This window comes from Balaenoptera acutorostrata, chromosome 14 (genome assembly GCF_949987535.1).
Source record: "Balaenoptera acutorostrata chromosome 14, mBalAcu1.1, whole genome shotgun sequence".
In the NCBI taxonomy this organism is placed as follows: domain Eukaryota; kingdom Metazoa; phylum Chordata; class Mammalia; order Artiodactyla; family Balaenopteridae; genus Balaenoptera; species Balaenoptera acutorostrata.
Genome location: NC_080077.1, coordinates 28,686,805 through 28,702,509, shown reverse-complemented (window position 1 = coordinate 28,702,509; position 15,705 = coordinate 28,686,805). Strand labels below are relative to the sequence as shown.

At 33.5% G+C, this 15,705-nt stretch overlaps 2 protein-coding genes across 10 annotated transcripts in view; one reads left to right on the top strand and one right to left on the bottom strand.

Annotated features, from left to right (window-relative positions):
• Window positions 1–15,705, bottom strand: part of AHI1 (Abelson helper integration site 1) — a 210,286-nt gene that overhangs the window by 137,934 nt on the left and 56,647 nt on the right. For all 9 annotated transcript variants that reach the window (XR_451825.2, XM_057527846.1, XM_057527848.1 and 6 more), the window contains 2 exons: window positions 14,420–14,550; window positions 12,987–13,127 (listed from right to left, as the gene is read on the bottom strand). Coding sequence is in view for 8 of the 9 variants with exons in the window: in XM_057527846.1 (XP_057383829.1) it covers window positions 12,987–13,127; window positions 14,420–14,550 (272 nt within the window). In the remaining variant the exon portion in view is untranslated. The remainder of the gene's footprint in view (window positions 1–12,986; window positions 13,128–14,419; window positions 14,551–15,705) is intronic.
• LOC103018258 (PEST proteolytic signal-containing nuclear protein) lies at window positions 1,342–2,053 on the top strand. Its single transcript, XM_028168658.2, has one exon. It carries the CDS (start codon window positions 1,353–1,355, stop codon window positions 1,887–1,889), a length of 537 nt encoding a protein of 178 aa, XP_028024459.1. The 5' UTR covers window positions 1,342–1,352; the 3' UTR covers window positions 1,890–2,053.

Sequence of the window (15,705 nt, the reverse complement as noted above, 5' to 3'; positions counted from 1 at the left end):
TACCCCAGAGTGGAATAGATGGCTCAAAGGGTGAATGTTTTTGATGATGATGATGATGACGACGACGACGAGGGTATTAGCACCTGTATTGTACTTTATGATTTTTAGGATGCTTTCACATACATTATCTCATTTGATCATTTAAATAAATGAATTTGAAAAATTTTAAATGCCTGTAAGTACAAAGGAGAAAAAATAAAAAAGTAATCATTTAAAAGTATTTTCTTGATTATACAATTATATAATTTAAAAATCCATAAAAGAAAAAATTGACAATTTTGGACTTCATAAAAATTTCAAACGTCTGTTCTTTCAAACTCATAAGACAATTAGAAGAAAAGCCAAAGGCTGGGAGAAATATTTGCAAATCATATATCTGATAGAGCATCACTTGTATATAAGAAACCTAACTCTCAAAATTCAATAATCAGAAAGCAAACAAGCCAGTTTTACAAATGGGCAAAAGATCTGAACAGATGATTCAGTGAAGAAGATACATGGATGGTAAATAAGCACATGAAAAGGTGCTTAACATCATTAGTCATTAAGGATAAGCAAATTAAAACCACAGTGAAATAGCACAGCATACCTATTACAAGGGCTAAAATTTAAAAGACTGGCCATTTCAAATTTAGCAAGGATACGGAGATACTGAAATACAGACTAGTGGTGGCAAGGTTAAGCAGCACAACCACTTTAGAGAACAGTCTGGCAGCTTCTTAAACATATGTCCGCGCTGGGATCCAGCTCTTCTATTTTTAGGTATTTATTCAAGAGAAATAAAAGCATATGTTTATACAAACACTTGTAAATGAATATTCACAGCACCTTTATTTGTAATAGCTAAAAACTGGATAAAACCCAAATGCCCATCAACAGGTGAATGGAAAAACAAACTGTGATATATCAATACAATAAAGTAATACTCAGAAATAAAAAGGAACTATTGATAAACTCTAAAACACAAATTAACTTCAAAGTAATTATGAGTGAAAGAAGACAGACCAAAAAAAATATGTGGTATATACTGTTGCACTCATATACAGTTCTAGAAAATGCAAATTAATTCATAGTGTTTGTCTGGCAGGAGGGGGAGGTAGGGAGAGATGACCAAGGAGCACAAAGTTAACTCTGGAGGATGATGGATGTGTTCATTACCTTGGTTGAGGTGATAGTCTCACAAGTATATAAATATGTGTTGACTTATCAGGGTGTACATTTAAAATATATGCAGTTTATTGTATGTCAATTACACCTCAATAAAACTGCTCACAAAAAAGTGATAGGAGTTAATATTCAAAGAGTCCCCATAAAATCAATTAAAAATGAATAATCCGGCCGCGGCAGGGAAAATGGCGGACGGAAAGGCGGGAGAGGAGAAACCTGAAAAGCCGCAGCGAGCTGGAGCCGCCGGAGGACCTGAAGAAGAAGCAGAAAAACCTGTGAAAACTAAGACTGTTTCTTCCAGTAATGGAGGGGAAAATTCCAGTCGCAGCGCTGAGAAGCGATCAGCTGAAGAAGAAGCTGCAGACCTCCCAACAAAGCCTACAAAGATCTCCAAGTTTGGATTTGCCATAGGTAGTCAGATGACAAAGAAAGCCTCAGCCATATCCATCAAACTTGGCTCAAGTAAACCTAAGGAAACCGTTCCAACTCTTGCTCCAAAAACCCTTTCAGTAGCAGCAGCTTTTAATGAAGATGAAGATAGTGAACCAGAGGAAATGCCTCCAGAAGCAAAGATGAGGATGAAAAATATTGGAAGGGATACACCAACATCAGCAGGACCAAATTCCTTCAATAAAGGAAAGCATGGGTTTTCTGATAACCAGAAGCTATGGGAGCGAAATATAAAATCTCATCTTGGAAATGTCCATGACCAAGACAATTAAATGATGTGTTTTGAAATTGGGGTATGGGGTGGGTGTAAAGTTAAAAGGAACAGTTTCCTTTTTTAAAGAATGGTATAAGACTATCTTTGGAGCCGCCTTTTTTTTTTCTTTTTCTTTTTTTAAAGATTGAGTGGTACACTAATAAATGAGAATTTGAAATTAAAGGTAATTTATGTTTTATATACAGATTTCAAGACATTTGCTAATTTTGTAGTTTCATGTGATTAGTTTCCGAAGGTTATAGATGATTAAAAAAATCAGAAATGGTACCTTTCTAAGAATTGCATATTTTTTTAGACACAACTACTAGCACATTAAGAGGGAAGCAAAAAGTTGTCTATTTAAACTGTAGGCAGTTACTCTCTAACTTAACTCCCTTGTTAACCTAAAGTCTGGCTCCCAGGAACAGCTTTATAGAGAAGGGAGTATTGTATTGGGAGGAAAATGTTGCTGGACTATTGACTGAGAAAGTAAATTAGATAAAAATGAAAATACAGCTTTTTTTTTTTCCTAATGGGCATTTGTTTTGTTTCGAATCATCATAAACTAGTTATTGCATTGCTATCAGTGGATACAGATGCTTAGCTCTTTAAAAAGAACATTTTAAAATTTTATGTAAACTGTTGAGTATTTAAAATAGCCCACTTCACTTTAGAGGGTCTTGTCTACCTTTGATAGTCTTCAAAGAACAACCATTTGCTACCAAAGTAAATCAGTATTTTGAATGTGCTTCTCTTGATTTTTGTTATTAGCTAGTTCCTGTAAGCATTTCCACCAGATCTTCAGGCAAATCATAAGGAAGCTGTTTCTTTTAAAATAACAAACCACCACCAAAAATTTAAATGTACATAATAGTTAAATATTTGGCTGTTCTTATTTTTTAAAGGATATAAACACCAAAAAAAAGGCAACATTGTATGAAGATGGAAAATAAGAAAGATGCACTTTCTGTAACTTTATCAAAGCATTTTATGTTACTAACTTGTGAAATCCAATTTGATTTGAACTTATTACAGGAATTCTTATTTAGCACAATAATATGGTTTCTTTTAACTGTACACATATTAACCAGTGGCCTCTCAAAAGCACATTTTAGATACTGAAAATAAAAGGAAAGAAAATGCATCTTTAAACATATTTTATGGAATCTTTGACCACATATACTTTGTTAATCTTTGTGTTGTAGGATTGTGTTTATTTTGTATTTTTGTATATGAATTCTTTTTTTAATGTGACAGTTAAACACATCTTTAAAAGCATAGTCACACATAAAAGAAACATATAGTATAATGATTTCCTTGAAAACTCTTACAGTGTTAGATTTGGAGGCAGCTTCAGACTGTTTAATTGGTGATAACTACTTGCTGAGCTCTTTTAATAGGTAATAACTCCAGAGAAGCAGCCTGTATATATTCCTAATACTTTGTTCACTTGCATTTGAGTTTAGAGTAAGCCCCAAGTAAAACAATGGAAATGTATATAGAACGATTAGTTCTTACTTACATGGTTTAATTATATCAAGATACATGAATTTAACTTGCTTTAACGTAGGCAAACTTCCCATTTTTGTTCATTTTAATGTTTATGTTGAAATAATATCCCAAAACGACTGAGATGAATGTCTTTACTAAAATACCAATAAATTTGTCAAACTCTAAAAAAAAAAAAAAAAAAAAAAAAAAATGAATAATACAACAGAAAAATGGGCAAATGACCATTACAGAAAATTCACAAAAAGGAGAACTATATATCCAACTTCACTACTAATTAAGGAAGAAATAAGAGGAAGAAGGCAAATTAGAAAGTGATGCTTCTTTTATTGCTTGTTCAACTATCCCACTGTACCTCAAGATATTTGTTCCCACGGAACAAACTGAGTAAGGGTAGCCAGATGTGTACTGAAGTGTTCTTTAAAATACTGAAAAACATATAATAGTGGAATTATGCAACAATAGTTGTTTAAATTATGGTGTATTCATTTAAAGAAAGGGAATTCAGCCACTAAAATTATGTACAGATGTATAATTATCATGATAGAAAATTGTTCATAATATATTATTAATTGGAAGAAAAAAGTTTATAAAGCAATAAAATGAATATACAAAAGGATGATCACTTTTCTTTTTAGTTATCAACCTTGGTTTCACGAAGCATGAATTTGAAATAGCACCTACAAAAAAATTTAGGTCTCTGATCTTTATATTCATGTACTACTTCATTCACATGTTCTAAGTGAAGAACAGCTCAATGATAACTGGGGCTCTCTCCCTGCAGACCTTGATGGTGGTTAAGAACCAGGGGACGTAATTGAGGGAGAAGACCTGCTTACAGCCCACCCTTGCAGTGATGCACGTTCCTCAGTACCAATTACTGTTTTCAGATGAAGTGTAGCTGTGCCTACACTTAGATTTTTGTGGGTTTGACTACTATTTTTCAGTATATAGTTTGGACTTCTTTTCATAGCACTCAGAACATTTACTTACCTCAAATAAAAGATTGTTTAAAGAACAAAGAGAAACTTTGAAGCTGTAAAAGAAGAGTGCTCAATGGACTGGAGGTTTGACTTTAGTAGATGAGTCAGGGATGAATGAATCAACGCGTAAAAATCACGTTCCATGATCTTTGCCTGATTTGCTTTTCAAAATTGTCCTCTTAACATTTCATTGGTTTTTGCTACTAGAATGGAAAGTAAAACTGGGTTTAACTATTTAATGGCATTTTCTGACTCCCTATGTTTTTGTACTTGCCAGATACACAACTACAATTTCACCTCAAGCCCTGAGTGGGTGAGTACACGTTAGAAGCACAGAGGCTGATATAAACAACAGTTTATACGGGACAGTAGGATTTGGGTATTTACCTTACTCTTTTTGCCAAACTGTATTTTCTAAGTATTATGCTATGCTAAACATGTATTATTTTAATTTTAAAAAAAAGGAATTTATTTAACTAGTAAAAAATACCAAAAGGCAATTGCCTGAGTATTTATCTATTTTTCCAGGCATTAAGGATACCTTTCAGAAAAGATTAAAATGGCCTAAATGGATACAGATGACAAAAATAAACCCCAAACAATTATGAATACTTGTTTATGTTGTCTAAAGGGAATTTTCTATACAAAAGCCATCTGACTGGATTTCAAGGAGGCAAATTAACACCCTACCTTATCTTTAGCACCTCTAGTTCTGTGAAGACAGCCATAAAAAAAATCTGCAGAAATATTCATAAAGACCTAGTTTCTCAGATACTACAAACTACAAACAAGCTGCTGTCAAGATCTTGCATTCTTTCCCCTCCCCAGCCCTCCACAAATACCTATTTGTGTAAGACTATACAGATTATTTCCCTGTAAAATAGGTTATAATAGATGATTTCTGAAATTCCTTCAAGCTCTACGCTTCTAACAGTTCAAAGGTTTCTAAATCATTTTCATAGAGGCCATGGTTAGAGAATGATGGTGCAATTAGGTAACTGTATTTCTTCACTTAGTCATTTTCTCTTCCTTGTACTAATTTAACTTTGTATGTTTAAAACTTAGCTCTAACCTAACTAATATGTTTAAAACTCACAATTTTAAGTCTCATCCCTATCCTTTCATGACTCTTAGAGGAGTGCACTAGAGCAGGCTCTGGGCATACAAAAGCACTGCCCCGCTCTTGGGGGTCTGAATTTTTGGAGGTCAACAAGAAATTACTGCTATGTGCTAAGTGGTACAGCAGAGCAATGGACATGGTGCTGAGAACACAGAGGCGGCAACTACATTTGCTTAAAGGAAATGCAATTTCCTTTCCTTCCTATATCCATCAAAATACTTCTAAATTTACCTACTATCACCTGTAATTTGGGATTCTAGACTTTACACGATTAAAAAAATTCTTAAAATGTTTTCATAACTGACACTCTTTCCTGATTTATATAGTAAGTTCAGTGCTTCTGTGTATGTTCTGGCCTTAAACAATTATAAAAAAATAATGTGGTTTTCCTCAGGAGATCTTTATCTTTATAGGAGGAAGAATGGAGGAAATAAGATATTTCAATTCTGTGCCCTTTGCATTTGAAAATAATACAAGGTTTGTTATTATTAAAACCTATGTGTACTTATGTTATTGACTTTATAATAAAGCACAACGAAAAAACAGCATGGTCTTTTTCTTACACTATATTAACAGTAATATTTCTTTGTGGTTCAACATTTAATACCTTTGGTCAAGATCTGCTATTACACATACCCCTGTTACTGTGTATAGTCATCTTACTGGATACCTAATTTACTTATCAATATTTCTACTTCCAATTATAATATGATTACTGTAAGCTGGTAGGTCTACGGCTCTAGATTCCTAGCATTCAGCAGTTATGCAGCACCCTCCTTCTCTTCCTCTCACACTTGCGGTGTGAAGAGAATCTCTGTGGTCTGAATGTTGTGTTCCCCTAAAATTCCTATGTTGGAATCCTAACCCCCAAGGTGATGGTATTAGGAGGTGGGGCCTTTGGGAGGTGATTAGGTCATGAGAGCACAGCCCTCATGAAAGGGATTAGGGCTCTTATAAAAAAGACCCCAATGAGGTCTTTAGCTGTACCATGTGAGGGTACAGCTAAAGGTGCTCTTTATGAACCAGAAAGTGAGCTTTCATTGGACAAAGAGTCAGGGCTTTGATTTTGGACTTCCCAGACCTCAAAACTGTGAGAAAGAAATGGCTGTTGTTTATGAGCCATCTAGTCTCTGGTATTCTGTTATAGCAGTCCAAATTGACTAAGACAAGGATGTTCAAGGGCTTACGATTTTTTGTTGTATTTCACTGGGCCTGACTTGTTCCTGCTTCAGCGAATCTTAAGAAACTGCGTCAATGGATCAGAGAAGTTCTACTGAGTAATACTTCAATTCTAGTAGCCTGAGTGTATTTCAGGGCCTGCTCATAATCTTGTATTTCTTGAAATATTTTATATGTCATGTAGAACTTATAAAGTGTCACTAATAAAACTTCAAGAAGCTATACAAGAAAGTGTAAAAGACTCATGTCTCATAGCCAACCAAATGGGAGAGGGTCTACCATCATTCAGCAAATCTATTAGTTGAACATCGAAAATATAATAAACTATCTCCAAATCCCCTGAAGTACATGCATTGTAGTTTTGTTGATTCCCTATTCCATTATCAATCATCACACATCATGCTATTCAACTGAAAGTGTGGGACACGTATACTGCTACAGAAAATAGCTAGGATTTCCCTACTGCAGCCTGCTTCACATATCTATGCTCCATGCCTTGCTTTCTAGTTTCATTTTATCCTTTGATAAAACACTGAGATAAAATAGAACAGGTATTATTTTAAATTTTCAGGTGAAAAAACAGATATAGAAATGATAAATTTTTTGACCAGGGTCAAATAGAAGGTGATGGCATTTTGTCTAGGACCAAAATGCTCTAATTCCTACTTCAGTCTTTCCCTCCACACTGTTGTCTATTTTGAACTGTACCACTTTTTCTTTTTGGGGGCACTTTATTTATTTTTTTAAAATTAATTAACTAAATAATTAATTTTTGGCTGTGTTGGGTCTTTGTTGCTGCGCGCAGGCTTTCCCCAGTGCACACCACTCTTCGTTGCAGTGCATGGGCTCCAGGTGTGTGGGCTTCAGCAGCTGTGGCACATAGGCTCAGCAGTTGTGGCTCACGGGCTTCAGAGAGCAGCCTCAGTAGTTGTGGAGCATGGGCTTAGTTGCTCCACTGCATGTGGGATCCTCCCGGACCAGGGCTCGAACCCGTGTCCCCTGCATTGGCAGGCAGATTCCCAACCACTGCGCCACCAGGTAAGTTCCCTAGGGGCACTTTAAAAAGCACCAATGTAAGCATAAGAAAATGCCTGGATGAGGAGTTCAGGGCTCTGGTTTGTGCTCAAAGTCATTAAGTTGACTACGTTTTCTATACATCCTGAATCCTTGAATGACATAAGCTTTCAGAGTATCCCTCATGTGTGGAATATTAAAACAGATGCTTCAGGATATGACCAAGAAATAGGTAGCTTCAGTATGTCTTAAAATTTGGCATTTCTATCTCAATTTCTCCACTAAGCTAATAATAGATATCTAAAACTCTAACCTACAATCAGTTATATATGTTACTGCCTAGTCTTATCCAAGTATGAGGATTACAACATCTGAGTTTGCTTTTGAATCATTCATAATTAGTACTTCAAGAACACCATTAAATTATACGTACAACTACAGATGTTAAATTTATTTCAACTAGACATTACCTTATTGCAAAAATATTATAAAAGTAGTTACATTAAAATTTAATATTACATAATAAAGAAAAATCATATTTTGGACTATATTGAGAATATAATGGCTTAATGCATTATAATTACCACCAACATTTGTAAAGGAGTGAACAATTAATAATGATACTAGACAACCAAAGCTCCTTTTACTCTTAAGGGGTCTTCCTATATATTAAAATTGAAAACAAACACTACATTTCACCACAGGTATATTCGGCTACCTTCTTAAGTTACTTCATGAAATAGGAAATGCAAAGACTAAATAAGTAGCTGTGGCAGACAGCTTAATGTTTTAAGAGCATAGGCTCTGGAGTCAGACAGCCTGGCAAGCGTTGTCATTTTACCAATTGTGTGGCCTCAGGCAAATTACTTCATGCTCCTCATGTGCCTCAGTTTCATCTGCAAAATGGGGATAATGATGGCAACTATCTTGTGGGGATTTGGGAGAACTGTATGAGATAATGCATGTAAAATGCTCATGAGAGTAGGGGATACTTACTAAATAAATAAATAAATGCTTGACAGAATAAGTACTTGATAAATATTAGCTACTACTACTACCACTATCATTATTAGCCCCAAATGTACTAACTGATCATGCCTTTCATTCTATATTTTTATAAAATATAAGGGGAAAATGCTATTCTATGGGATTTTAAATTCTTATTTCAAGTATTTATTGCACATCAGTAATATAGCAGGTAGGATGTTAGAAATAGGGCCTTGTAAACACCATGGGCTTTTTGTTACTGAGCAAGTTATATAGGAATGTAAAGGTATATATTGCCCTGAATTCTGGTAAAACATGTCACAATGTGCAAAATAAACCTATCAACAATGACGATGCAGGTGATCATTAATAAATCTACGCTCTATAAATAAAATCATGTTTAGTGTCAACGGTAGACTGCCTTTCAATTTAACTAAAATTCTCCCAGAGGTTTAATTAACTACTTAGGAAGCACAAAAGATTGGAAAAGAGCATGGTTCTGATTCCTGGGTTTCACAGCGCTGTTCAACTTGGCACACAATAAATGCTCAATGAAGATTTGTTTTGCCTAAAACACTATGACTGAAAAGCATTCCAGAGTTAATACTGATTCACAGGAGATACTGCCACCTAGTGAAAAATTAGGCTCATTACCTGGGATTACCATATAATGCTGAGAACTTCCCAAATTAAGACTTGATTCTGCTTAAAATGCTACATGTATATTCAATATGTGTCAGTATTCAGACTAGGTACCAGTAATAAAAAGACAAATAAGCCTCCAACTCTGCTTCCCACAAAGTATAGATAATATAAAGAAATCACATACTCCACGGAGAGGCATAGAATAAATGGTTTTGTAGAAAAAAAAAAGTTTGCATATTAGACAATCAAAAGCTAATATTTCAGGAAATCTGCTAAAAAGGCAGTTTAGTATAGCAAATGAGAGTATGGACTCCAAGTCCAGACTGTATGGATCCAAGTCCTGGCTCCCATAATGGGGATAATTATAATACCTACCTCATAAGATTATTGTGAAAACTTTAAAAAATATGGGTAAAGTGCTTAAAATAGTACCAGGAACATGGAAGATGCTCTATAAGTATTAGACAAAATTATCATTAAATGTAGAACAGGATCCTAGAGATTGAGGTAGACAAGTATTGATTAATAACAGAACATTAATTGCTGAAGTCTAGCTTCATAAATTTAATTCAGTAGAAGCCGTTTCTCTGACTAGTACTCTGTTATTATGGGAATCCTAAAAGTACATTATTTGTGGTACACTGTGACTAAATTTTGTATTACTAGATGATTAACCCTTTCAAAATCAGGCAAATAAAACTGCCTTCTGAAAGTAAAAATCATATTTCTTACCAAAAAAAGCAAAAAGTCAGTAGAATGAAAGACCCAAAAGACCACAACCTGAACACATGCTTAACAGGGAAAGATGCCTGCTGACTCTTCACAGATTTTGCTAGAACTGAAAGATGGATGATACATTTAGCAACCACTGTGGTCTCATTCATAGCTTATTTAACTGATAAAAAAAATGAGCTTACTCCATTTTCCTTAAAAATTGCCTAAATGTATCAGCTGCTCTGATAAATACTATCTAAAAAAATCATGTAACTGTTTTGTATCTTTCAAATTTTTTACCATTAAAACATTTATGTAAAACTACTTGTAAACTTTATTTTCAGACAACAAAGTGTGAGCAAAATAGTCCTGTGTTAAAAGATAAATAAAATATAAGGCAAAGGTATAATAGGTCAGTAATAAATGTTATAATTTTCATTGAAAAAATTTAAAGACTTCACGATTCTGGCCTGTATTTAATGAGCAAAATATTTTAGAGTCTGAAACAACTTTTCATTTTTTCATGGTTATACACCATTCACAAGAACTGTGCTAAATCTTGGATTGCTTGAGATCACATAACTTTTTCCTAAACTGCTTCTTTTTAAAAATAGGCAGCAAAGAGTTGGGAAAATGTGTTGAAACATTTTGAGTTTTGTTTGTAAAGGTGTGTTAGCATATCAAAAATTGTGTTCTAAATACACTGCACAAAATATTTTAATTTAATATGTGTATTAACTGAACATTTAAATTTCTAAAACACTCATGGAAATCCCTCATTTACATCAAGATACTGTGGACATAACATAATGTTCTTAACTTTATGCATTTATTTTCTAATACAACTGACCTAGAAAGGTACACACTCTAATAAATAAAAGGAAAAGGCTGACCAACAGAAAGAGTGAAAGAAAGGGAAAAAAACCTTTTTTTCCATTTCATTCCACACAGAGAGGCTTATCAGCATGTTAAAACATAAGTTCCCATAGAGTCAAGTGTATACAGGTTGGATGAGCATGGTAACAACCCACTTCATCTTTTTTGTTTGTTTTAGTATAGTGCTTATCAGCTTACAAAGTACTTTCACAGTCCCTGTCTCATAGCACCCTCGCAAAAAAATCTCTTAGGTAGGACAGAAATTAGTAGTTGTAGGACCATTTACTAGATAGGGAAATGGAGCTTCAGGAAGGCAAGAGGCTTGTGCAAGGCCACTAAAGGAACAGAACTGAGCCTAAAACTAATGTTTTTGAACTCCTAAACACTTGGCTCTTTCTACTTATGCTTCTAGAGTGGACTTCTTAGTCTAAATTTCTATTGTCACAAAACCAAATGGACAAACCTAACTGCGCTAATCTACTGATGAACTTCTATCAAAGACAAAAAATAAACCAAAGAAAAAAGATGAGACTGGAGCTTTAAATTGCATTTTGTAGTGAAAATTTCAAAAGCCTAAAAAGCAAAATAGAAATTCAATGAAAACTGTGGTGAAACTTCTGAAGAGTTTGAGGAAATAACTGGGTGCCTATTTCCTATATAACAGTTCCCATTACAAAGTAATTAGGTATAACTCTTCTCCGTGAAGATTTAAAGTGTATGAAAGAAAAACCTGTTTCAGGACATATGTTTGAACTAGACAACAAACTTGGACACTGGATGATTTGAGAAATCCACTTGTCTTTTCCCATAGTCAGGCAGTGTTTACTTTTGCTAAATTGTTTGTAATAGTAAGTGGTATTGTGTTGTTTAACAATTCCACCATCAGTAATACTGTTCTGTAAATCTGAATATGTGTCAGAGAAATTTATTATTTCTTCTTTGTAAAATTCTTTAAAACAGGATAAATCTCAATTTTACACATTATTTTCTAATATAATTCACCTGTAAAGGCATAAAAAAATCCATACTATGATCAAGAACTTCAGGTTTAGAGCTTAACTCAATTGTCTAACACTTAGCACTTATCACAAACATTAACCAGTTCACACTGTATTAATGCAGTAAGCTTAACCACCTGCATTTCATTAACTTAAACACTCTGTCTAGATAGTTCCACAGCAATGTTACCTGTATACATATTTGCATATTTATGCATTTATGACATTGTGTGGAAGCCGTCTTAGCTTAGCAAAAACAGTGAATGATATCCTAAACAAAGCAAAGAGAGTAATAAAAACCATTTATTTTTGTACAATAATTAATATATGAAGAAAATGGAACTGCAATTTTGAGAGTGTCAGCACTATCAATACCATGCAGAACAATGAAATCCTAATTTCAGGACAAAAATTAAAGAAATATATGAAAAATAGCATAAATCCAGATAATTCTAATAATGCCATACTATTTCTGAAAAATGTGTCCAAAGTCTTTATTTCCTTATTATTTTCCAAAATTATAGAATAGTGTAATTTTAGAGTAGAAAAAGGCATTAGATTTCTAATTCCAGATCTCATTTTCATTGACGCTTGATTTTTTTGCCTTCTTTTTATGTTAAGAAACTCTCAAGATTACAACTTATTTAAACTATGTGCTTTAGTAAAAAAGAAAAACAAAGAATAGGAAAATTAACTCAATATTCAAGTAAAAACATTACAGATCCATATTTCCTAAATGTTATTTAATCTTTTAAATTTAGACATATTCCCAAATAATTTTTAGGTGAATTTTATTTATTTAAATTGATTTACAAAGGAAGTGATGACTACCTTTCTGTGATTACAACGTAAGAGCACAACCATTATGTGTACTTTTGATGATATTTAAACTCCATAATAATAGTGCTCATGGAAAAATAAAATGTTATAATAATAATATGATCTTTTTAAGTTGCTTGGCTTTCATAGTATATTCAAGAGAGCTTTGTTAATACAAAGGATGACAGTTTTCACAGAGCTCATAATTTCCGGTTCAGTCTAAATGTAAAGGTTACTCTAAATATTCTCCTCTTATCAAGTGGTGGACTTACCATGGAAATCATAAATATATAGAAGAATTGGCTCATTCTGCCCAAACGCACAAAATGCAACCATATTTTCAAGTGGATGATAAGCAATATCTCGAATGGGTGACTTGAATGGCAGGTCAGAATACATTGCTACTTGTTCTCCTAAATAAGAAAAGACATTCAATAATTTGTACCATCTCAGATACTTCTCATTAGAAGATTATTCTGTAGCTTATTAAAAAAGATTTATAGTAATGATAAAGCTCACGTTATTTACATGAACACCTTAAAAACTTATAAATATTTGAGTACCACTATATTAAATAATTATCTTTATTTTTCATTCTGTTGGCCCTCCTTTTTCTACTTTTCAGTCCAACCTCTTCACGGAGGTATTCAAGGCACAAAATAAAGACAAAGAGCTTGGAAGTAGAGAGACCTGACTCTGAGATCTGACAGAGCTGAGCAAATGCCAGCTAACAAAGAACTCCAGGGAGAACTAGGGGAGGAATGTCAGGATTAAAACTAAAGAAACTCTGGTTGGGAGAGGTTTAGTGAGGAATTAATTTTTTCTATTTTTCTTCCAGAGGCTGTTTGACGTACCATCTGCTTTAAAGATGCATATGATTATTAATGACTAAAAGAGGTCTACAGCAGAAGTTTAAGTTTGAAAATCAGAACTCAAAAAGCAAAGTATCCAGTTCCACTGATTGCCGGGGAAAAGAGATTTATGAACACTTATGAACTGATGCTGAAGTATCAAAATACAGTAAGAAAAAAAAAACCAAAACTGTAAGTGAACTGACTAGTCAAAAATGCCTAAAGGGAAAGATGAAGAAAATAAGAAGCTGAAGTCAAATACTGCTCATTAAATAAACTCTAAAGTAACTTTTATAAAATTCTTTCTACTGCTAAAAAAAAATGTTTATGTAGTTTTGGCTTTTCTTTTAAAAAGCAAGGTGAAGCACAAATGAACTGCCCAATATCATAGTTTATGTTATTGAAAAAAAACTGAATTACAGCAAAATTGCTATTAAGTTTCAGACATCCAAAACTGACAGGAGTATGTTTGTTTCTAATAAAAATGTAGATGGTTAACCATTTGTATACTTAGTTGTACTTTAAATTCAGCTTATAACACTGTGTTTTGTATTACAGTCCTCATTAAACACTTCTCTAAGATCAACAATATCTCATTACCAGCAAGGAAAGAATAAACCTTGAATTACAATGTGAAATTCTAAATCCATGAAGATATCAAAACCATAAAGAACAGAATTTAATATAAATTTAGTCTGCAGCTGAATTCCATTATCAGCTTTCCAATTTTGAAAAACATAACTGAGAACCTGAAATCAGAATTTCCTTGAAAATTATTCCATAAAATGGTAGTTTTTATACTTCATCAAAAACAAAACAAAAAAAATTTTTAAGTTCAATGAAATATTATTTACCTGTTTCTGGGTTCCAAACATATACTATACCATCCTCACTTCCAGCAAAGAGAAAAGTCCCACATGGTGTCAAAGTACTGTGAATCTTCTCTCGATAATTTGCTGCACCTACAAATTTCCTTGCTGCTAATCTAGAAACCAAAAAGATTTTACAAATGCAACCTGTCTTACCCATTTAAAAGACCGGTGGTAGGAAGACTTTTAAATACTTCATTTGCATTTAACAAACAACTTGTGAGAATCTGTTATGCAGGATACATTCTATGATGGATGCAGAATAAAGAAGAGATAGTCCCAGAGCTCAGGGAGCTTATCATTTAGCAGGAGAGAGAAGAAATGCATTAAAGCAAAATAGAAAGTGGATGTAGAAAGTGCCACAAAAGAAGAACAGAAAGAGTACTTTTCAGATTTGGATAAGAGAGATGATTTCTAGCTATGGAGCAAAAGACTACTTTGGAAGTAGCATTTGAATTGTTTACTAAAAACTGAACAGAATTTTTATATTCTTATATTTTCTCCATGTGATAAATGTTTAAAATCAAACAATGAATACTTGATTGTTGCAGAAGTATTAGACAAAACATTATTGAATCATCTATTAAATATGGTATATAACCTTCTAGGCTTTTTAATTTATGAATAATAATAGCTAACACTGTTTTAGTGCTTATTATGTGCCAGGTAGGTACTAGTATCGTCCCTGGTTTACAGAGAAGATATTACACATACTGCTCTGTTATCTGCTTTTTTCAGTCAACAAGGAATCATGAATAATGGCCATCATGTCAGAAAATAAAGATTACGCATTATCATTTTAATAGGCATATATTATATCATTGTCTAAATGTATCTAAGAAATTTTCTATTGTTGGATAACACTTAGGATGTTTCCAGCTTTCCCCTACCATGAATATGATTTCTGTGAACAACCCTGTGTATATATATATTTTTTGCACTGCCTCATGATTATTTTCTTAACATAAATAACTAAACCTAAGGTTACTGGGTCAAACACCTCTGCTATGTCTGTTAATGTTTTAAGTACTTTACATGTATAAACTAGTTTATTCCTCACAAAACACTTATGAGGATGGTATATTATTTCTTCCATTTGAGTGATGAGGAAAGAGAGACACAGGGAGATTAATCAGCTAGTAAGGGGTGGAACAGGCAGTATTTGACTGCAAGCAGTTTTCCTCTAGAGCCCAAGCATGGTCATAGGCTGAATACTATACTGCTTAAAAAGAGAACAACCAAACTCTGCAGGCCTGGTCTTCTAAAGTCTG